The 24,695-nt window shown below is 44.1% G+C and overlaps 1 protein-coding gene across 11 annotated transcripts in view; it reads right to left on the minus strand.

The window, feature by feature from the left end:
* The window catches only part of Erc2 (ELKS/RAB6-interacting/CAST family member 2), a 919,008-nt gene that overhangs the window by 166,952 nt on the left and 727,361 nt on the right, over nt 1-24,695 (minus strand). For all 11 annotated transcript variants that reach the window (XR_015737860.1, XM_087906197.1, XM_087906198.1 and 8 more), the window contains one exon: nt 13,286-13,414. Coding sequence is in view for 10 of the 11 variants with exons in the window: in XM_087906197.1 (XP_087762323.1) it covers nt 13,286-13,414 (129 nt within the window). In the remaining variant the exon portion in view is untranslated. The remainder of the gene's footprint in view (nt 1-13,285; nt 13,415-24,695) is intronic.

A 24,695-nucleotide genomic window follows, 5' to 3' on the forward strand; every position in this document is an offset into this window, starting at 1 on the left:
AATCTGGCAGAATGCTCGAAAAAAGGGTATTGCTTAATTTAACATTGTATTCATCTGTGGCTAAACAGAAACCAATTTGAATTCTGGTTGAAAATGCTTCCAAAATGACCTGGCTAACTTCTCCTAGAGAAGTGGCCAATAATCAGGGAGCTCAACTTCTTGAAGACAGTAGTATGCTCTATGATAGCCTTTGCTCTATGGCAAAGTCTCAACTGAGAACAGTTCTCTCTGTCATGGGGTATCTCCAAACAAGCACGTAAGACAGAGTGGTCTACGTGCTGGCCCACACATCATCTGAGGGCAGGAAACTTTTAACAACTCACCAATGACAATAGAGTTTGCAGGACTAGCTTCTTTGGAAAAAACTGGAAGTAAGGGGAAAGTAACTTGGAACATTTCTTCAGACTTGGATCTGTACTGTGGCAGGTGTGGGATGCAGTAGCAGCTTAAATCCCATGGAAATGCTACTACCTCAGACCTCCACAACCAGGAATTACAGTTCAATACACGCTTACACATACTTCAGGAAGCCAAGGTAATTGTTATCTACTCAAGGATTCAGAAATATTCTCTTTGAACTGACTCCCAATACAGTTCCCTCCTTTGTTTATCTTATGAATTTAAAATATTATTTTGAGAGAAGATCCAGAGATAGATTGTCAAAAGAATCAGTGGTCCATAAACTTCAGAATTCCTCATGGGACTCTCGACCAAGAGCGTTTGAACTGGGAAAGTCAGTCTGAATCTTCATTTGAGAGTTCAGATGGACATATTCTAGCAGGAAGAAAATTCAGTGATCAATTCGGAGGAGCAAGTGCTCCTGCAACACACGTCTTTATCCCTACAGGACAGAGGGACGCATACTGTCACACTCATTGACCTTCCCCTCTGTCTCTGAAGAAAAGCAAACTTGATGTCCCTTTCCATGTTAATAAAGAAAACACAGTTATAGCAGGGCACCCCGGGGCAGGATTAAGTAAGCTTTGGGGACCTAGCAACCTGTGAAAGTCAATGTAGAATTTCAGTGGGTATGTGTGTAAACACGCTCTCTGAATAGAGGCCCTGACTTTCATCAAAAGGTTCTTGACCCCCAAAGTCACCTCTGTAGGGAAACTCCAGGCATGGAAAGATGCTACAATTTGCCAGTTACAAAGGAAAAATGGAGGTTTTCTGTGAAATGCAGCCCACAGCCCCTGCTGACCGCTTCCTAAATGGCTGTCAAATAACTTTGCTTGTAGAGCAATTTATTTCATTTTGCATTTAAAGCCCAACAGCATATTTACATGGAGTTTGTTCCAAGTCCATTCCTATAGGGTTTCAATTTCAAAAAAGCAGAAAGAAAAGCCAATGCCACCAAAACCTGCCACTGCTTTCTAGCAGTGAAGTGTGGCCTAATGCAAATCACTTTTAGCAAATTAAATATATTAAAGAGTGGTAATTAATTATGATTGAAGCAGACAGGAGCTGTAGCTTGAAAATATACACTGCCAATATCACTACTGTTCCTCGTCCGCCATAGACATAAAAAGGAGCTCCCAGATGTCGAGGGTCATTACAAACCAGATGTTGAGATCGACGTCATGTATGCTAGCGGATAAAGTAAAGAAATATGACAGCCCAATATAAACTCAGCTAACATTTAACATGGTGCAAAGGTGGGGAAACTCCTCTCACGAACTGAGACTATTACGTATTTTAGAAAGTCCTTCATTTTCAAAGTTTAAGAAGGTTTTAGAAAAAAAAATAGAAGGGAAAATGGTGGCCATTTCTGGTCTTTCTTGTCTTCAAAATGTAAGCACAGACTGCCCCTCACCACCAAGTCCTTTGGGTCAGAGTGAGTGTCCGCTTGAGAAATAAAAAGCAAAGACGCAGGAGCTAATCTGAGAGGCAGCTCCACATCTTCCAAACATTTGCAACTGTCTGACTGTTCCCTGCTTGCCTCTCTTTATGTAAATATTAAGTTCTTCAGCAACCTTACCCCACAGAAATGTAAATCAGAAGAAAACAAACAAAAACAAACAACAAGAAAACACACATGGACACATTGATCCCTAACTGCTGCCCCATCGTAGTTTTAAAATGCCTCCTCTGACGTTTCTGTCTCCAGCGGCTTTTCTGGATTTTGACTGGTGTTTGATCCCTGGTGTGTCCTTTGGAAGCAACTGCTCTGCCAGAAGTTGCCAAAATATCTGGATGGGAAGAGGCTGCTCTGGCCCATCAGTCATCTGTTTGCTTTTGTCTACAGCATCTTAAAGCTGGGAACATGCTCAGTGGATTGAAGCCCAGAGACAAGAGACCACAAAACAGCCAGTTCTGAGGTTAGGGGAGGCTTAACTGTCAAACAACCCCAGGATGTGTCTACAGCTCTGAGGATGATGTGACGGACAAGAGGCCCTGATGGAAATCCTACAGTCCAGATGCCAGGCTCTAATGGGATTCTCTAAATACTGAGATAAAACAAATTCCTCCCTAGATGGGCTGCTCACTGTGGGTTTGTTGATGACAAGATCTAGAAGCAAAGGAACTGAGTCATTGTTGACAAGTCAAAAGGCTTGTTGTTATGTGTGTTGGGGAGCGGGGTGGCATTTATTAGCCCATCAAGGACGCCCTGAACAGGAACCTGATAGCCTGGCATGATAAACGACCCAGGGTAAGCCTTTAATGGATCTCCATGCTGAAGTGGTAGGTATAGCAGGTAGGCAAACCCAAGCCCATCACCAGGTGTTTTCTCAAACATCTGCAGTCCTTTTGAAGTTATTAGAATGATTTTTCCCCTTAAAACTGGAGGACTAAGTTGTTAATGAAGACCTTATTTTCATACCTATCTTACATAGAAAAGAGGAAGAAATCAAGTGACTTTTGTCGGAACCTACCACTGTCTGCAAGAAAGTAAGCCTCACCCCTGGCCAGGAGGAGCCCTTACTGTGTGGGATGGGGTCAGACTGAACTGTCTCCAAATCATCCCTCACCCCGACTTTTGATCATGGCTTCTCTGAAACTTCAAGTCACAAAAGCAGGGCCATAGTGCGGGGTTCACGACATGCCCTAGCCAGGTTCATTAAATCATTCTCTTGACACTTATGGCTCCAAAGTGTGCGAAGGGAAACAGACTTGGAGAAAGCCAGGGAGGGAGCCTTGACAGGGCACTGCATTGTCTCCCATGTTCAAGTCCAAATCTTCCTCTAAAGTCTGTTTATTCACATCTTTTATCTGTCTAGTTCATGGATGCTTGATCCACAGAACAAATGTCTACCCAGATGATGGAGTCAGGTATGATTATGATCTCATATGTGACTTCTGTTTGCTTCAGCTTGCATGTTCTCCAAAGAATAAGAAAGCCTCAGTCAGGCTTACATACATGTTTCTGGCTATTTTAAGAATAAATGTTTGCTTCTTTCTGAGCTGTTTCAAAGCTACCAGCAAGTATCGGTGCCTCCTTTAGGTCAAAGAGACAAGTCATAGCCATCTGCATTTCTCTGCTAAGTTTTACTCCAGCCCCCGGACACAGGTGTCAGGTAGCTTTTGGTATAGATACAGGAAGGTGAGCTGAGGGGAGGATGAGGCAAAGCACCAATGAACCTCTGGCAGGGTGCTGTGGAGCGAAGGTAAAATCCCAGACTGGCTGAGTGGAAATGTGTGACTCTGTCTGAGCTGAACCCTAGAAAGCATATTTGAATCTCCCTTGGTGGTGCATGTTGACTCTGCTTAGCTCAGTTCCGATGTACTTTGGACCATACACTGACCCCTTCCCCGAATGGGGATGATCCCCGTTTGTGGGGGATACTACAACCTAGGTCCAGTCCTTTGACGCTTGTAGGAAAAGGGTCCTCACAGGCCATGGGACTTGTTCACATGACATATCAGCAACAGTTCAGCAAGTTTCTACCTCTCTGTGGGGGGAGGGCAGTACCTACTCCCTTCAGACTGCCTGACAAGTTCTCAGACACAGGAGCTGAAGAGATATTTATAAATAAGTGCCAATGCCAGGTTTCGTTCTTGCTTTTTCAAATGAGCCTTTTGAGAGAATGCTGTCTGGCTCCCCGAGCTGCCCAGGCTTGAGCATCGCTACCCATGTCTCCTTGGCATATTTTTGGTCTTTCTATCACAAGCTCCATCCTTCCCTGGCTCGTTCTTTTCTCCTTGTCTGCTCAGGGCTGGAACTTCCCTGGCTGACTGGGAAATGACTGAGTGGTCCTCACGTGAAAAGGCACTGGAGCACCTCTCAGGACAGAGGCAGACTGGACAGCCTGCAGAAGCAGGTGGGCTGATCTCAGGAAGAACAAGCAAGGCTACCACAGAGACACCCTTGTTTAAGCTCTCAAAATGTTATAGGCTCTTGGGTGGCAGCCCTTTCCCTTCATTTTTAACTTGGCATCTTCGGGGAATCACTCAAAATTTTAGTTCCATGTAAGAACTTTATCCTTATTTCTTTCAAGAGAAAAAAACAGAGAAAACAGCCTCTCGTGGATAGATCCAGTTCTCTGGGTTGAAGCAGAAACTGCTGGACGGCTCTCCATTGGCCAGCAATATTGTTTGGGAGCACAAAGTCAACATCTGCTAGCAGCCGAGCCACTGCCAGGGAGCCATAAAAAGGGGTGGGAGTGAAGACAGGCTTTATTTTTGCTCCTTCATCTATCAGTCATTAACACTTGGTTTTGTTAAACACAGTAAAATTTGTGTTTTGAACTGGAATATTTCTTGGCTGGTGGGACACCAAATTTCCTAGTTTTTGACTTTGCATGTCCCCTGTTGCTTACAGACAAAAACAGGATCCGTGCAATTCCCACACTTCATGGGGCGGGCGCTGTGAGAATTAAATCAGGGAATGAAAACTAAGCTACTTCCAACTGGGCACATCATTTGTGTTGGGAGTGTTCTAGCATTTTCTTAGTACACTAGTAAAGAGGTGCACGAATCAGGATGTGTGCCATGCCATTATTTCACAAATAAGCTGTTGTTTTATTGAGTAACTATCAGACTTTGTGAGTGCGGCACGTATTAAAAGAAGCCTCCAGTTCCTTTCCTTCCATTGTCCTTTATCTGTGAAGAACCGCAAGTGCCGGCAGTGAGCATGTCAAACACGATCCTCATTACATCAGTTCAAGGGGAAGAAGAGGGAGTGGTATTCAGCAATCTAAAATGGATTTCCCTGTTTCCCAGCACTTCAAGGTTGGCCACCCCCTTTCAATAGTGAGTTGACATGCTGCCTGTTAGACAAATGTGACTGGATTAAAGCAGCACGTTGAAAGGGAATCCAGCCTCTGATGTTGCCAAGCCTGAGTTCCACTACAGACAGACTGGGGAGTCAGGCTGGGCCTAAAAGCCCCGCTGACTGCAAAGACACACGGCAACAAATCTCTTAATGAAGCCCTAATACTGCAAACACAGTGTAAAAGTAAAACAACTCAGGAAACGGGAAAAGACCTGGTTTACCCTAAACAGAACAAGAGTACAATCCTGGATAGGTGCTAGCCTCCTTCGAGGAAAACCCTTTTGATCCAAAGGGTCCCAACACACCAAGAAGCGGTGCTCTTTTCTCACACTAAAACTCCCCCTGCAGGGGTTAGCAGGGCTTGCCTCCTGAGCTTACACAGGAGGAATTAACATCCCACCCAGATTAAAGAGCTCTGGCAATAATCTACAAAGCCCAGTGCCTGCTAGTCTGCCTTCTTTACTGAGCCTAGGATGGCTGGCTGAGCATGCAGCTGCTAGCTGAGGAAAGGGGCACTGAAATGCCTTCCAGGGCAGCATCTGTCCCCATCTCCCTCTCTACCTGTTGCTCCAGATGTCACTCCAGAGTTCCTGCTCTTAAAAGTGGGCAAACAGACTTCTGCTTATTGTTACTAGTGGTGAGAAATGGCACAGACATTTTAGTGGCTTTGAAGATTCCGGATGGTCATTGTGAAGACCAAGAAAAAAGTGATGTTTATGCCATCTTTTCAGATCATATATTGATTTTTCAACCTGCTGGGTTTTCAACCAAGTATATTCTAATCTACTTATGACCAAAGAAGCTCTGGGGACAAAGCGAGTGGCTCACAGAACGTGGCTTCAAGGACACATCAGGAGATCCCTGGCTCAGCTCAGAGAGTTCTGGCCCCAGAGTGGCCGTGGCAGGAATCTCTGAACCCTTATCTCACACAATAAGCACCAGTACCCAGAGTACAGCTCTTCATGGGCTGCTGGGTTTGAAGCCAAAAGCTGAGGCTTCTTTCAGAAAGTGGGCCATGGAATCAAATTCGCAACACACAAAGCAAACAAATAAATAAAAGGGAAGTGCTTCCTTGGGCTAATTTCTAGACACACCCACTAAAATGAACAGTGATATGAAGAGCCTTGGATATATAACTTCATGGAGAACTAGAAATGATTGAGTCTCACCCATCTCTCCTCCCCTTTCTTCCCTTCCTCTCCCGCTCTTCTTTCTTTCTCTTTCTCACTCTGAAACTACAGTTTTATGGTTAATTTTTCTTCCATGTAGTAAACTTGAAAATACATTTATACACACGTGTCTACAGGAGAGAAATTCCTAGTTAAACATGTTCGTGTGAGATTCTTCCATATGTGGAAAAGTCCTCAGTTCATCTGACACAGAGCGATACATACATATATACACACAGAACTCTGTGTATACATTTGTCCCTACCCATTTAACCTCAAAACAGAAAATAAATTCTTTTTTCTTTTCCTTAGCAAAAGCTAAGAATAACAACTTTACATATAGAGTTCAACTTCTGGGGGCCACAGAGCACACTGAACTCTGTCAGAATTCAAAGGGCTTTGTTCTGGTTAATCCACTATTGAAGACGTAGGGACCCAATAAAAGGCCCCAATCTCATATTTCACAAAGGGCAGAGGGGTCTCACGGACTTTCCAATGGTTTTGTCAGAAGTCACAGGGACCAGAAGGCAGACAGAAAGTACTGCCTCTTTCTGGACATATGGGCTCTATCAGATTCTCATTGACTGCACACAAAACATCAGAGGAAAGCTTATGGGGTTTGCTAGACAGAAAGCTATAGGGTCTGGATAGGTTCTTTGCCTCCAGCCATTACCTCAGTAATGGTTTACTTGTAGAGTTGACGTCAAATTCCTCTTCTGTGGGAATGCTTTGAAGGAACATGAGTACTAGAGTGGATACTCGAGGCTCAGGTGTGAGCGGAGCATGAGTGAGAAGACAAGGGAGCAGGATCTCTCTTTTAATTCCCAGTTTAGCAAACCTATAGGACTTTGGCAAATGAAAGGAGAGAGACAAGGACACATTTGGGGTCTAGAAGCCTTGAGAATAAGGCAATGAGAGTTACGGTCCTTGAAGTAGGTCATAGGTTAAGTCCCCTGAGTATCAGCCTCCGTGTGAAAATACCACAGCTAAGAGGCAAGGCATGCTGGAAGCATACACAGAAACCAGTGGCAGCAGAAAGAGGACCAACGATCACGATAGCTGAAGACAGTCAGGAAACTTGCCAAGTGGAGTAGGCCAAATATTTCTGCAATCATTTTTCTGGGGAATAGTTTTGCAGAGCAGGCCCCTAAAGTCAGAATGTAAAATGAAAAGGCCAGCACCTGCCAGGAGAGAACCAATACCTGAAACCAGCCCAGTGCTCCAGCTGAGTGGAAGACAGGCCTGGACCACGGGAAAGGCCTCGATTTCTTCAGCCTCTCGTGGTGCCAGGGTTCAAGGGTGAGTGATCTAGGAAGGGCATACTGCCTCTGGTGGTCCTCACTAAGAATACTCCATGGTCTATAGTGACACTCCCACTCTGGGTCACTTTTTCTTCTACTCGAGAGTCTCACTCTGGGGATCCCACGGCAATAGCCGAGTTTGCAAAAAGCCTTATTATTTTTTTTAATCAGGAAAGTGATAGTAAGACTACAGAAGCATGAAGGGAGGCATGGGAAATGGCATGGGGGTGGAAAGAAAGGACTAAAGACATAAAACACGAGGGTGGATAGAAAGAAACAAAAGTTGGGACAAACAGGAAAGAACTGATGAAATGTTTTAATTCAACTTTGGGGCTAAAGATCACATTAGAGAAAATGACTATTTTCAGCAGGGAAGGAAAAGCACATTTGCATTCCAGAAGCAGTGGGTCTGATTTGGCCATAAAAGCATAGCTAGGTGGTATCTGCACAAAAATCCCACGTGGATATCCAGAGGGTTTGCAACCAATGCACTTAGAGGATGGGCACTTGTTTTGGGGTTTTGAGTTTCATGTGTCTATTTCTTTTAATTAATTCATCTCACTTTTTGTTTGTGTGCGTCTGTCCTGCAGGGTATGTGAGTGTAGGAACCATGGAGGCCAGAAGAGGGCGCAGGAACTCCTGGAGCTGGAGTTATAGGTAGCTACCTCTACAGCACTCAAGTCAAGGCTGGGCATTGAACTCACGTCCTCTGGGAGAGCAGCAAGTACTCTTAATCACGTAATCCTTTCTCCAGGCCAGTTACGTGTCTTTAGATCATGAATACTTCTCCAAATACCAGTTCTTAACCTGTCTAACAGGGACATTTCCATCTGCCATTATTTTTCATACACATAATAGGAATGGAGTAGTCAAGAAATATTATTGAATGTGCATGTGGAGGTCAGACAGGTGGCCATGCGCTTCATAATAACTGACACGGGACATCAATGCAGAATTCAACCACCTCTGGCTTGTTCTTTAATTCAAGTAAGCATGACCTCTCCATACTCCTGGAGTCTATAGTCCTCCTAGAAAAGTAGGATTTCTTTTAGTAAATTTAAAAATTTCAAGATCTGGAAATCATGTAGGTAGTGAAATACACTTAGCCCCCCACCCCCCCCCCGCCCATTTCCTGTGCTTGGGTTTTCCATTCAGTGAATGAGAGCAGAAGACAGAAGCCCTTTCTCCTGGTCTTGGAAAGTGTTGTGTACCCTGGGGTTTCAGCTCTAAAATGCTCAGGTTCTGTGTCCTCCAGGCCCCACTTCCACACCATAATCAGAGCATCAGGTGCCTTGACATATATATTTATGTGTATTTATAACGAGCAAGCAGTGAGATCTGGACCCTTAAAGATCTATTATCCCAGTCCAGTACCCAGTATGGAAATTCCTAGCTAGAAGGGCTGGCTGAACTGGCCTGGCTACCCTTGGTCTGAGTGGGCATGTCGCTGTGCCGTGCAGATTTCTCATTGATGGGTCGAGTACAAATTTGGAAGACATTAAAAAGAACTCACTAAAATAAGCCTTTTTTTTTCTGGGACAGTTAACACTCTATGATGTCCACAAAAAAGAAAGCAGAGACTCGGTACCACCAATATGCTTACTATGTAAGGGAAAGAGCAGGTGATGCTCATGACTACAGGTGCGAAGGGCATTTAGGAGAGATTGTGTTTTCACTTGATTTGATGACATCAATCTTGGTAAGGTCAATAAAAGGTGAACCACTAATGTGTCTCCAGCATGTTCCATTTAGTCTGCTCTTACTGTGCTGTGAGAAGTATTTTCTGTGCACTTTGTAGCTACTACTTCTTGGCTAAAGGGGCTTCTTACATCATGGTCACAGCGTTGGGATGTTCTTTTCTACTTAGATATTTACGAAGACTGTAGTCATCCTGGGGTGATTGGCCTCTAGTTCTTAACTGTTCTTTTCTTAGGCAGGGGTTAGAATGCTTGCCCGAGGCACTGTCATGACTTCTTCAATCGATCTTCAATCCTACTAATCCCTCCTCATTTATTTGGCAATCCCTGAGGGCTGCGTATTTATGACTGTCCTTGATTTCATGAGTCCTGTCCTTCAGATCATCTGGGTTGTGGGTGAGACACCTCACCCTCTAGGAAACGAATGGAAGAGGAGCTTTCTCTTCCCACAGTGCGGAAACACACTAGGGTTGGTGTCTAAAAGTCTTTTCTTCCCTGTGAAAGTTCTGCTAGAAATGGGACCAATCATATTTTAAACTAGGTAGTCTCCTGTTTTACCTGCTAGTCTGAGAACACAATTTCTCAAAGCACAGATGTTACTAGAAAAAAAAATAAAACCATGATCAAATAAGTCTGGGAAATGCTGGATTAAATAAAATTATAGAGTTTTCTTTATTATATGCCTTTTAGATCCTTTGATCTGCTAATGGTATCAGGATGCTAGGAGATAGATTTAAAATGTACAGTACTTTCCCAAAGTTCTTGGCCCACTAAACCTTTGTCTCAAGGCATTTCTCATGGGACTAATGTTCTAGAAGTTACTTGGGGGAATGTGAGTTTAGACTTATAATGCTTAGATTCAGTTTCTTTTAAGATAAATCAAAAATCACAGTAAAGGGCAAAAGGACAGGAAATAAATGGAAGAAAAAATGTTTGCAAGTGCCTGGTAATCCTGTTTCCCAAAGAAAGTGAAGTTTCTCTGGAAACATAGCAAAGTGACTGATTTTTACATAGTTCCTCATTTTTGTGTCTTCTGATCTCTTCATAGACCTCGGGAAACAATGGCAACAGTGGCCACTTGTCTAGAAGACATGGTTGGTTGAACCTGATAACTACCAGAAGGCCAGGGAAGAGGTCATTGTCCTTTCTATCAGCTCAGCTAATTCTGCACAGTGGACACTCGATGGAGTCTCAGGCAAACTAATTCAGCGTCTAGACTCCAGGGTGCCACATTCTGATACAGGTCTCTCACTTCCTGTTAAACAGTAGCTCCACCCTCAGGGCATTCCTATCCACAGCCTACATAATCATGCATGGGGTAGCTCCACCCCCAGGGCATCCCTATTCACAGCCTACACAACCATGCATGGGGTAGCTCCACTCCCAGGGCATCCCTATCCACAGTCTACACAATGATGCATGGGATTGTAATCACTTGGGAAGACTTTGTAGGCTTTCCCAACTGCCACACTCTGTGACTGAGTTCCATAAAAATGCTAATGTTGACATCTAGGTTGTTGATACAGTGCAGGGGAGGGCCCCATTTCCTAATTCTGGAGGCCATGGTCCAATAGGGACTCTGGCTCAGGAAGTCTAATACCTCTGTCTCTGAGGCCATCCATATATCACATCAGGGGTCCTTACTTAACATTCCTTTGCCCACTGAAAGGGTGAAATGTGGTAGCCTTAGTGATGCCAACTTTCAAACTGTAAAAATCCCCTCCTAGGTAAGGCCATTTTGCTTGTACCATCAACTGCAAGTACAGAAACCATGGCCCTAATTAGCTTAAACCTTTATTATCTATCTTGTTATGATTGACATGACCAAGGGAAAAAATCAGTAGACACTAAGGGACCTGCATTGTAGCTCTAGGGCTGGACAGTAAGCACCTTGAAGTCAGGGTTTTGTCTGGTCCACATGTGTGTTCTACTCCAGGCTCGTGACGTCTGCTCCAGGGATTACCTGGCAGAATAAATGACTAGTAATCAGAATTCATCGAGGTAGACTTCCTCCTGGAGCATGGAATTCCCCCCCCCCCCCCGAGAACCATGCCGCTACCATGACAGTGGTGACAAACATGTGTCCGAGTTCCTAAGGACGTGTCTCAGCCAGACACTGTTCCGGGAGTACTAACTAATTTTTGGAACTCCAGCACTTCACAATAACTGCTATCCTGTGGACGCCTTTAGTGACGAAGACACATGGCAGGGGCCAGCTGAGCAGCCAAGACACCCCACTGCCAGCCAACACACAGGTACAAAGCATACAGACTTGATCTGGCCACTATTTCCAGGAGGGCATGTCAGGACGCACGTCTGGTTATATCAGCAGGTCCTTGTGTGACTCAATCCAGTTCTTCCTGGTCCCCTTCCAGCTCTCCCTGTTAACTATGTCTCTGCGGGGGGAAAGGATACCCACGGGGGCCTTCTGGCATGCATGGCTCAGAAGGATAGCCATCATGAGGTCTGCAGGCCTCCCACGGATGAAGTCTCACATTGACCTTTCATGGGAGAATGCCAAGGAACAAAGGATAGTGTGCCAAAGGGCAGTAGCTAAGGGGGGCCATCGCCGACATGCTGGAATAAGCAGGTGTGAGCACGCAGTGCTAGGTGCCAAAAGCTGTACACAAAACCAGACAAAAACAAGAGCATGTATGCTAATGACATATATTAATCTTTCCATCCTCCAGGTCACCAGACTCTAGAGCTGCTTCAGAGAGCTGTAGTCCATGCACTAGGGCCTTTCTGTTCGTGGCTTTGGAAACTCACAAGTCCTAGGAAAAAGCCTTCTGCAGTGCTGGGATCTCTGAGGGGAAATTCTTCAGGGTACAAAGGCTGGGACTCAGTGGTGTGTGTGCTCTATAGAACTGGCTCCCCCTGGAGTTTTATTCCTGACAAAACAGTCTAAAGGCTAGACCTTAACTAACTTCCTTGGGATGCTAGTGAGGTAAGCAAGAGAGGAGGGGCATCTGAACAGAGTTCCAGGAGTAGAATGAGCGCAGCCTCCCTAGCAAACACGGACCTCCTCCCTACACACAGTTAATAACTGCTTCTTGCCAAAGTCTGAGATGTGCCGGCTTACACAGAAAATGGCGCCTTTCCCAAATGCCCCACACCTACTGGAATTTATTGTATACACTATATTATGCTCATACAAAGGTACGGTAAAGGAAGGAAAGCTACTAATACTGACTATGTTGCTCTGCTTATTCGTATTTAATTTATTAATCGGCAAATGCATCACCTTCAGGAGCTTTGCTGCTAGACCCTATAGTTCTACAGACAGGGGACACTGAAGCTTTTGCAGGTAGGGGATGAGTGTGAGCACAGCTGAAAACTTCAGGCATCTCTTTTCTGCTTTGGTTTCGTAACTTCATCTTTTCCCTCGCTTTTCTTAGTCAAGGGAGAAGACAGGCCTCAAAGCAAAGAAGCCAGGCTCCTTGACTTCACCAACGCAAAGGCCAGCAAAATGGATTTCTCCTTTGCTGTTCTGCCTTACTTGCATCATGGAGGGACTGTCAAGGAGAGTGCTCAGCAAACTCAAGGGTTCCCTGGTTGCCAAGCTCTTGGGAAGAGCGTGGTTTCTTTTAAAACTTGGAAAGAGACATTCCAAAATAGCTAGCCATTAGATGTGAGGCAGCAATAGGCTGCCTGTCTATGAAAGGAGAAAGGAGGAAAGGAAAGAAACGGCATAACATAAACAAGAAAAGACAAAACCTTAAAGAGGAAGGAGAAAGGAAAACATTTAGATTCCTTGAGTGATGGAAATAAATAGCGAAGCTATTAGTTTCAGTTCAAAGAACGTATCACTTTATGCTGTTTATTATTTCTTGAGGATTATTTATTTTATCTTAAAATACCCAAAGCATAAGAGGGGTTCTAGAGGTGCACAGCAATGAAACTGACCTGGTCCGGAGAGGGCCTGTGGTTGGAATGCTGTGACCTCCCAGGAGATCGGTGGTGGTGGTGATGGTGGTGGTGGTAATGGTGGTGGTCGTCATAGTTGTCTGCCATCAGCTTCATCCTGTTCTGGGTCTGTGCAGAAGGAAAACCAGGGGAGAGCCTATCAGGAACTAGACAACAAAGCCACCAGACACGGCACACTGACAGCACCCATGAGAAGGGCTCCCTTTACTCCACTCCCAAGGTTCTCATGTCTAGGCACACTGAAATCTAATAAGAAGCTTTAGTGAAGGAAGCTTCATCATACTCTTGAAGCTATGTGACATCTGTCCATGTCAATGTTCTTGCTTTGGGGGGAGGGGTAGACACATCCTAAGGTACAATCGGATATCCAGAGTGAGCTGGCAACCCCAAGGTGCCCACGGTTACATCCTACATTCTAGAGAAGGTCGAAGGAGGCCTTGGAAGGAATGCTGGGAGAGGGCTGTGTGGAAAAGCAGAATGACAAACAATATTCTCAAAGGACAAGGAAGGGACGTCCACTCCAAAGCCGCCAGATGCAGGGACACTGACGGAGACGGGTCACCGCTGCAATGTGACGGTATCTTGGGAAAGGTTGTCTACAGACATTTAGCAGCCATTGTTCTTTGCGGGAACTGGTGCAAAGTCAGTGGAAAACAGGCCGAGTGCTCTAATCATGTGGTGTTTGTCATAACGGAGAAGGGGAGTCATAGTTAAGTCCTGAGAGCCACAGGGCTGTATTCCTTTATGTTTCAGGGCAAGAGAAAGAGCCCAGATGAATTGCGTTAACGAGGCCACAATAACACACAAAAAAATGCCTGAAGTCCTGTGCGAAAGGCAGCGGAAGAAATTAGCTAGCCTGGAAAGTCAGAGAGGCTGGACTTAAGGATAGGACTGCGCAGATTCAAGTGTTGCTCCACCTACCGTGCTGGCTGTGCTGTCCTAAAATGATTAACTAAGCCTCAACTTCCTTACCTCTACAATGGGAGGGATCCTTCCTGGGATTGCTGTGAGCAGCAAGGTCAGTCCAATGCCTTTACTACCGTCTTCACTGTCAGCCTGTGCTGTAGAACTTTCTCCTTCATGTATGCTGTGTTCCTTGCCTGCAATGAGGGCTTTTCCTTCATCCTAATTCTTGAGTCTCACTAATTGACAGCACTTTCTGCAGCAGCCAGCTCTCATTTGTTTCTTCTTTCCTTCCTTCCTTCCTTTCTCTTTCTCTTTCTCTCTTTTTCTTCCTCCTTTCTTTTACTTTCTTTCTCTTCCTCCTCTCTTCTCTCTTCCTTTCTGTCTTTCACTTCTCTCCTTCCTTCATTTCTTCCTATCTTTTTTTCTTTCATCTTTCTCTTTAGCAGTGCTGGGGATTGAACCCAGGACACTGTACATACCAAGCATATTTTCTGCCATGGAGCAATATTCTCGGCCTGCTCTAGGTGCTTTCCTTGTGCCTACTCTTGAAGCTTGGACTACAGAAGCAGACACCAAGTGGATACTGCTTTTGGAGTGGCTGGAAGGATGAAGGATGCTGCCATGCTAGACAGGGGCTGGACGTCTTTCTTCAGTAGGATAGGTTACCAAGAATTGAGGACATAGTGTGGGTTGCTATAACAGTCCAAGATGACAGTGGACTATCAGAATTCTCAGAGAGCCAGAAGTTGGGGGCCAACAGGGCTTCCAACCAGTCAGAAGTTTACTGTGCAGTATAAATAATTATTTAATAGATCTGATCTACATGGGAAGTAGAAGAAGACAAGATCTCCTGAGTAAATTGGGAGCATAGGGACCTTGGGGAAGGGTTGAAGGGGGAAGAGGAGAGCAGGGAGGGGAGCAGAGAAAAATGTAGAATTCAATAAAAATCAATAAAAAATAATTATTTAATAGTGAAGAGTATTATGGACCTAAAGTAGTGCATGTTCATGGTATTTTTCACACATAGTTCTGTTGTGCTTTCCAAACTTCCCTTGGAGGAATTATTACTACTGTCATTCGGCAGCCAGGAAAGGAAGGCACAGGCTTTATCCTCAAGAGTCATTTCTTAACAAAGGGCATGGACATTTCTGGGTCTTTCAATATTCAATCTCCAGGCCCCTTTCCTTGTCAGGCTACTAGGAGAGAAGGCCAACAGCTGAACAGGTGGAAAGAGCTATTCCTTAAGTACCCAGGGTCTGTTAAGCTTTGGAAACACCTCATGTCCCAACTCCCCCTGCCAAAGGATGCCTCATGATTTTGTTCCATCTTTTAAAAAGCGAACAACATTTGAAAGGTCCCAAAGTGAGCATAAAAATGTATGTATATGATAAGAAATAAAAATATAAAATAGAACAACTTATAAATTAAATTTAAAAAATCCAGGCAATCTATGGCAACTGACAGCATTTCCATTCTTCATTTGTCCAATGGAGAAGTGAGGCCTCAGAGAAAGAGCAGGCCAGTAGAGCCCTTGTGGACAAGATTCTCCTTAATTCTCCTACCATTAGACAGGAGATGCCGAAGTCCAGCACTCACACCTAAAATCCCAATATCACCACGGAGCATTGTACTTTTGAACTCAGTGATTAATAAATCTGGAACAGTTTCTTCCAAATAGAACTCTAGGGGCCTGAAGGGAGCCATGAGATCTGTAATAGTGGAGAAGGAAGGGCAAGCCCAGGAACAAGTGATCAAGGCTAAATGAACAAATAATACCACTGCTAGTGTAAACATCGTAATGCCCTTATCCTTCAGGGGAGCCCCCATGACTTTATGAGGTCATTCTCTTCCCAGCGACAATCCTACAGCTCCCTACCTTTGAACTGTGTTCCATAAAAGAATGCGCAAGCTAAACAAGATGCTGTATGCAGCCCTAAATGTGTCCGCTGAAATGAGGTGTTAGAGAGTAGGCATGTCAAGGGATGAAGACTGTAAATGAATGATGTCATCTTTCCAATTTGGTGCTGAAATATAAATAAACCACATTGTTCATATGAATACCAGATCTGGGGGAAATGTACACAGAGCAATCGTGAGCGGAAGAAGCTTCTTTTGATTAGTCTGGGATGAGAGAGGAGTGTGAAACAGAGGTGAAAAATTGAGTTTGGTCTGATACTTCAGACTACTTTTATTTGTCTTGCTTGTAACATATCTCTTAAACTATGACCGAAGCCTTACAGCCTGGGTGATCATGTTAGGTCCCATAAAACAACTGGGCAATCTGGCTCCTTTAACATAAATTGAAAATGGACTTCTTTTTGTATCCTGCCCGCACAATCTACACTACTCACCCCATCCCTGCCCAGTTATATTGTTTTTCTACCACACAAAGAAAAGCCAGGAAGTTTAAGAAATGGTAAAATAATACTCCTTAATGGCCAACAAAAGAAAACCTGCTGGAAGTTTTTAACAAGGATTCAAACAAGGATGCCAGTTGTTCAAACTCTGTAGAGTTTCAGCAGGTGGCCCATGTCCTTCCAACCAAAGGACACATGAAAGATCCACCACAAAGCAGCAGGTCTTTGGGGAAGACCTAACTGAAAACCTGAAACCATTCATGAGGACTTGGAGATGGACAACCTTTCTGAAGTACAGCATCTAGGAACACAGGGACTTGATGAGTCCTAACCTGTCACTTTGAAGCTCCCATCTCTGGCCACCTGTGTTAGACTCTTTTTGCTATATGTGACATCATGATTTCTGAGACAAATCTGGAGCTACTAGCAAGTCAATTTGTTCTTCTTTAAGGAATATTCTATTTCTCAGTAAACCAGACCTAGTGTCAACCTGCCCAATTACCTCATCATGAATAAGGAGTATCTAGGTGTTATGTTTCTTACTGTTCCCTAGCCTTTGGAATACCAGGGGACTTTGGAAGGCTTTTACCAGTACCAAAAGTCAACTCGGAAAACCAAAACTTTATCCATTAACTAAAATACTTGATAAACCTTGTGTGTACAAAGGTGCTAGATTCTGTAGTCCTCTGATAGTTCAAAAGGTTCTATCCATGGAGTTTTCAATACAAGATGAAATCCTTCATTGACTAGTAGCTGTCATAGCTTAATGACAATGCATAGCTATAAAAGTACAATATTAAATCTTTATCCCTATCTTAGTCAGGTGGCAATAAGGAATCAAGTTTTGGTTCGTCATCTAGATGATATTAGCATTAAAACCTACATTAAGTGTGGTTTAAAAAACAGAAGGAAAGATGCATACAATAAGATTTGTTAGCATGGGAAAGGAAGACCACACTGAGCCATGGTAATTTCAGTTCTTTTCTACCAGGCTTTCTCTTTTCCCTCTTTCTCAGCAGGAAATCTAAAACGTTGCAGAATTTTTCTACATGTCTTTCTCTACCTGATCTGAGTACAATGGGAAGTTCCTGTCTGCAAGGAAAAGATGAGAAACTGGCTGACAATCATAGAATAAGAAGGATGAACGCATCGGGGCCCCTCTGAATATCCATGAAGCTTAGATTACAGTGAATCTTAATTGAGTAGGATCTGGGTTTCAATGAATGCTGTGGGACAATGGTCTGCACCCTGCCACTTGTTTTTTAAATAAACACTGATTGGCCAGTAACCAGGCAGGAAGTATAGGCGGGGCAACCAGACAGGAAATAGAGGTGGGGTGACGAGAATTCTGGGAAGAGAAAAATTAAGTCTGCAGTCGTGACCCAGCTGCAGAGGAAGCAAAATGTGACTGCCTCGCCTAGAAAGATAACACACCATGTGGCTGACACAGAGAAGAATTATGAGCTAATATAAGTTATAAGAGCTAATAAGAAGCCTGAGTTACTAGTCCAATCAGTTTATAATTAATGTAAGCCTCTGTGCATTTCTTTGGGGCTGAATGACTGAGGGACCTGGTAGGACAGAAACCTCAGTCAACAAATAATGAGGTCACAGTGGACAATAAAATAAGCAGGAGATGAAGAGGCTACAGGAATCAATAAGAGGAGGCTCCGTGTAAGAGTAGGAATCAGTGAGGTCAAGAGTTTATTGCGGACAACTGTTCAGAAAGTCATTTTGTGCTGATCCACGACCTGAATAATTGTGAGCCAGGTTAAGCATATGTAGCACGTACTTTTCAAAACCTCACTTTTGGGGGCCGGGGAGATGCTTAGTTGGTAAAGTACTGGCCATGAAAGCATGAACACCCGAGTTTGATCCTCAGCATACGTGTAAAGTTCTAGGGGTGGTGGTACACGCCTATAATCCTAGCACTGGGGAAGCAGAGACAAGAAGCTCTGTAGGGATTGCTGGCTCAACAGCCTGGCCAATTGGTGAATCCCAGATCCTGGTGAGAGTCCCTGTCTGAAAATTCAAGGTAGATATTTCCTGAGGAACAGTATCCATGTTGACCTCTGGGCTCTAGAATCATATGCACATAAGAATATGCATAGATACTTACACCTCTGTAACTCTAACACACAGACACACACAGTTGAAATAATTATTCTAAGTTTACTTGGCAATGAAAAAGTGCTCCTAAGTTCATAATCATTCTTCTAGTGAATGAAGGAACAGGAAACAAAATCCAGATTTGTGGTTTCAGGATCTGACAGTAGCAACATGAATAGTAAGGAGAGCTTCAGAGGCCAAAGCAAAGGTAAATAAGACACATGGGGAAGGAGGGCTGACTTAGAGCACAGTGTGGGAAGAGAATGGGAGTGAAGGGGAGTTTACAGGAAAAAACCAGAGGCAGGAGAGAGTCCCCCGCAACTAAAGGTAGGCGCATCAAGTTAGGTTCCTTTGCAGCTAAGAGTTGAAAGTTGGCTTGGATATGAGTAGAAGGAGGCAAGGGGAGGCAGATGCTACAGCCAACTGGTCAACTTATGGCCATGAACAAAAATGCAACTCAAGACATACTATGTGGATGTTACTTTCTTTATTCTTTATTATATGTGGAAGAAACAGAAAAAAACGATTTGAACTAACCACTCACCCTCATATCTAAGAAGATTCTATCAGTTATGGAAATAAGGGGAGGACTTTAGAATAGAACCACACCCATACACTCATGTATGCCAAACTGTGACATCTCTGGGGAAATGGGCCAGTGTACTGACATCTGTTCACAAATGTGGATTGACCTCTTCTTCCCCAGCCCTCACTTCCCAATTCGGCCATCACATTTTTTTGTTATTACTTCCCATGAAATGTAAAAAATTCCTGTCAGACTTTTTTTTCCCAGAAATCCCAGCTAAAATCCTCCCCGGATTATCCAATCCCCAAGCACATACCTCTCTTTCGTATGGGAATAATATACTCAAAGACTGCTGGTCTCCCTTCTACAGATACTGCAGGCTTCTCACCGTCTTGAACAACAGCTGTCATAGTCTCTGGAGTAGCAACACCTGCTCAGCACTCAGTTTATTTCTATCAGATATTTGCTGAGAGTCCCAGCAAATCAGTTCCCTGACTCAGTTTCAGCCTCTCGGGAATGGGCAAGCAAAGGAATGGGGTCTTTGAGGGTGGCTGATGATTGAGACCTCTGCACTCTGCCCATTGTAGGGAGCATGAGTTCCCTCACAGTGTGAGGAAGAATGTGAGCCTCTGAAGAACGGGCCACTTGCCAATGCCAATAGTTATCACTCTGATTACCTGGCCCTTGTCGTGCCAGGAATGGCGCTGCTATATCATCTTAGTCACCTGGCACAACAGCCCTGTGACAAAGGCTGGGTTGGAGGCCTACTTTAATAAGGACAGAAGCCCATGACAGTAAAAAGCTGGGTAAATGTGTATTACTGACTACTAACCCGTAGAGGTGATTATTATCCTGGCTTACCTGAAGAGGAAAATGAGACAGAGAGACTCAAGCCCTACTAACTAGGATGGTAGCATTCTTGTGGGATCCCTGTATACTACACTTGAATCTTTGTGGATTGGTTCCCTCATAAAAAGAAAAAAAATCAAGATTATTCTGGAAATGAGCTGGGACCCCAGACAGACTGTCTGAACATAAAAGAGAAGCAGCTCACAGTTTAACGTTCCTGGTGAGAAGGATTAAATCCATGGAGTCTCGACTGAGGTTCAAAGCACTAACCCTACCGTAAACTCACAAGTCATCCTTGGCAATCCTCAAGGTTCAAAGGGGTATGTGCCGTTCACTAAACCCACTATCAACTCCCAAGCCACCCGCTCCAGTCCATACTGCTTCCATCAGCACCAGAGCGTTGGATCTGGCTAACGAGCTAGCAACTGCAGACTACCAAGGAATTTCTAACATCCTGAGCACTGTGCCTGCAGTGGGGTGTTAGGGGAGGGGGGAACCCTAGAAGTTTCCACCATTGAGCTACTAGGCTAAGCGCAGGTCTGTTTAATTAAGTAGTGGGCAGCACATGCTATACTTAGCTTTTAAACACTTGTAAAGTCCTCTTTATTCATTTATCTTACTTGTCACTGACAAGCTCCTCAAGGACTGTAACAGTATGCAGAGCATGAAGAGCCTGGGTAAACAACACATATTTTATGTGGAATCTAAACTGTTTCGACCTGGAGAGTCAATAGAGGGTCTCTGAAAAGCCGGGGCTCCTCTGCTGAACTGTGAGAGGACTCTGGGCAGGGTCTGTTTTGAGCATCTCGACAAAGCAGACTTTGAGATCAAAGCTCAATTAAAAAAATAAAAAACAAAAAGCAAACCTGAAGATAAAAAAAAGAAAAATAATTGGAAAGAAAGAAGGACTGGAGACGGAGAGAATGAAAAAGAGGAGCGAGAGAAGGAAGGAGGGAAGATGAAAGGGGGAGGAGCTAGAACAAGGGCACGAGAGGCACCGAGGGAAGGAAAAGGAAGGGAAGAGAGTGAGGGTTGGGGAGAAGAAAAGCAGTGAACGAAAGAAAGGAGGGAGGAAGAAAATTATAATGGTATCTTAAAGTATCATGATGTGCAGATGAGGAAGGCTGAGATCTTCATTTGGTGCATAATTCCACAAATGTTTGTCCTTATTGGCTGAGATCTGTCCCGCCAGATCATCTCTATCCAGTGATGAAAGCAAAAGGAAGCCCATAGGGCCTGGCACAACGAATGACCAGGTCAGTGGGCCCTGATGATAGGAGCCCTTGAGGTTGAGAAACCAGCAGCAGCTTAGAAAGGGACCACAGATTAGATGAATGAGGGAGATGTAGAGAAAGGAACAGGCGCCCACAGAGACTTCATAGAACACCGAAGAGTCACAGATAATACAGGGCCCTCTAAAAGCTATATCTTTATTTTAAAACACACTGTAATAAATTATAGCATGTGCCTCAGAGAGAGCATCTAAAGAAAGTACACCTTTGAACTCAGAAGACACACGGAAAGGCATCCTCAACATGACTGACACTTGAGAAACTATCATCACAATGAAAAAGGAAAGTAAGAGCTGAGGTCTGGGCTGCCCACAGCAGAGACTAGATGTTCAAAGCAGCCCAGGGACGATGAACACATCCAGAAGAACCGCTCTGTGGCAGAGGGACATTACTCACAGAGGTTTGGATGCTTGTGCAAAGCCGGGAGCCAACACCATCTGGATCTGCTCTCAGTTCTGAAAGTGGCCAACAGAAAGGTGAAAGCCTAAGACCTCTGAACATCAACCCTACCGAAGAAAGTAGCGACAACACAAGGAAGGGAGAAACCTCGTGAGCAAGGCCGTGCACACATGCAGTGGGGCTGCTGGCTATACTGAGCACAGCCTGAGCCAGGAGAGAGGCTGATGAGACAGGAGGGAAAGTCTGGCAGGACCAAAGGAACCTGGCAGCCAAGAAAGAGAAAGAGACTCAGGGAAGAGATGGCTGGCGCCTTGGACAGGGAACAAATCAGTTTCCCCAGCTGGTCTCCGGCTTGGGTAAGACAAGTGGAAGAAATGTAAACATGCTCATTCATTTTCCAATTGGTCAGGAAACAAGTGGGAAGAGAGAATTCACAGCAAGTGTCCCAAACCCCAAATTCCTGAAACCTTCTTCGTGGCATTTATCTTCCCCTGGTGGCAAGCTGGCTTTGCATCCCTTCTTTCTGTTTGACCTTTGAGATCCTTGCTGGCTTTATACAACAGACTCTGAATCCACCATGGCCAGGACTGATTTAGTCCTAGCTGGAGGGAGATTCTAAGTCACATATTCTACTTAGGATGGGTTTTCACTGCCCCCTTATAGATGATCAAACGAGATGGCTTATCAGTTCAGCCCTCATAGACTCTTCATGGGTGACAAACATGGAATCTCATCTGTAGCAATCACACCGTCTCCTCTATTTATAACCCTGAGCCAGAGGCGAGGTCCAGGTCTGTACATCCGACAGAAACCCAACGTCCAGAAGGCAAGAAATGATGTTGCACACCCATCATTTTAATTTTTATTCAACACATCAGATTATATTATCAAATGGGTACATTAAAAAATAACTTCTCCTAGTTATCTTTTAAAAACAGAACCTCCAAATCCTTTCTACAGTTCTAATATTGAAACAGCACAAGCACAATGCTTGAACCTACACAAAATAGATATTCAAGTACATACATGATACATGTATGCTTATATGCTTAGGGAAAGCTGATTGGAGAATGGGAGAGATCTTCTCAAAGATTTTAGAGAATTTTAGGGTCTCAAATCTTTTCCCTGTCATCAAGGACTTTCCAGAATATAGGTTCATTCAATGTTGGTGTTGGGCTACACTTTTAAGTAAGACACTCTTACATAAGTTCACCATGGTCCAGAGGAGGGACCGAGGGCTTCTACAGGGTGAAGAAAATGTCACCACTGACAGAATCAGAACTGAGCTCAAGATTCTTCTCTGCTGAGCCTTCACGGTTTTCATCTGCCTCCCTACTGCTCTGAAAGGGAGGGCAAGTCTACCCTGAAGCCTGGAATTCCGCAGGCCCACGTCAAGACACAGCTGTGGTCTGAGTACTTTAGTATGAATTCCGATGCCATTCCCACAGTCTGGACAACATTAAACATCCAATCAGTTTCATTTAGGTAGCTACAGACAGGTCTAAAAATTGTCCTTTTCCTTTGAAGTAGGAATCTTACTTCTCTAGCTACATTATTGACTTAGCTTTATAACTGTCTTCTTTTTGAGTGCCCATAAGTTTTTGCATTACACAAGTCGCATTTGCTAATAACAAAACTAAGCAGGACCAGAAGCTGATTACAAAGAGAAAATCCCAATAGCCACTCCTGACATTGAGGTTTCTTGGCTAAAATTTCTAAAAAATGTTTGCAAAATGCAAGCAAACTCACAGGCATCCACACCCTGTAAAATAAAGTATTATAAAAAAAATAAAAGGGAGATGGCGCACTTGCTATACACGCTGAAAGATCAGAGTTTAGATTCCTACAGCCATGTACACATTGGGCACAACCCTGTATGCACTGTAACACCAGCATGAGAAGATGGAGACAAGAGGATCATGGGGGCTTGCTGACCAGCCAACCTAACCAAAAACAGAAAGCTTTGGGTTGAGAGGAATTGTATCAAGAGTATACAGCATAAAGCAATGGAGCAGGACACCTGACATCTTCTGACCTCCGAATGCATGTACACCAGCATACATGTGTACACACACACACACACACACACACACACACACACACACACCACATACATTATAAATACATCAAACAATTGGTTAAAGCAAATATCCACTGTGTCTTGATGGTCCTACCTTGATGCATTAGGATGGGGATTCTGAGAGGCCAGAGATCTTCATTTTATCCAAGGAGATAAGCCCAGGCCCTAGAGTACTGGCTGCTATACAGTAGATACAAAGTAAATACTGACAGAATGCATCGCTTGTGGACATCTGGGTGATTTTCTTCTTTTCTTTTGCCAGTAATGCTTCAAAGAATACGTTGGCAAGGGAACAACTTGCCTACTGACATGAGTTTGCGCTCAACAAGGATAGATACTTCAACATACCACAGCTGTTTCCATAATAAGCTAGGAAAAGAGAGATTCGAATGATATTCCTGGAATAGAATATAAACATTTTAACCTTGGAAAGATATCACCAAATTCAACATCCAGTCCGGACCTCTTTCCCTGAACTGTGCTTACATGAACTTTCTTCAAACCCTTTAATTTTCAAACATCTCGTAGGTGAGAAAGTGTCCTGCAGGTATAGTTCCCTAATTATAATTTAAGATGGAATCTTCTGATTCACTTAGAGACCATTACTATTTTATTAGCTAGAAGACTCCTTTTCATGTTCTTTCCCACTTCTGGGTCATCTGGAGAGACTTTCTTACTTTGTAATGAGAAGAATTGCACATGTCAAAGACATTAGTGGGGATCGATTTTAGAAAGAGCAGAGCAGAAGTAAGGTGGGGAAGGGCATGTATGATAGGTATGTGGGGTTGCACACAAGAAGTAAGGTTCAGGACGGAGAGCTCTGATCACTGGAGCACATCAGAATCTGCCAGGTTCACTTGTGAGGACAGAA

The sequence above is a fragment of the Myodes glareolus genome, chromosome 5 (genome assembly GCF_982192425.1).
Source record: "Myodes glareolus chromosome 5, mMyoGla1.1, whole genome shotgun sequence".
Taxonomy (NCBI): domain Eukaryota; kingdom Metazoa; phylum Chordata; class Mammalia; order Rodentia; family Cricetidae; genus Myodes; species Myodes glareolus.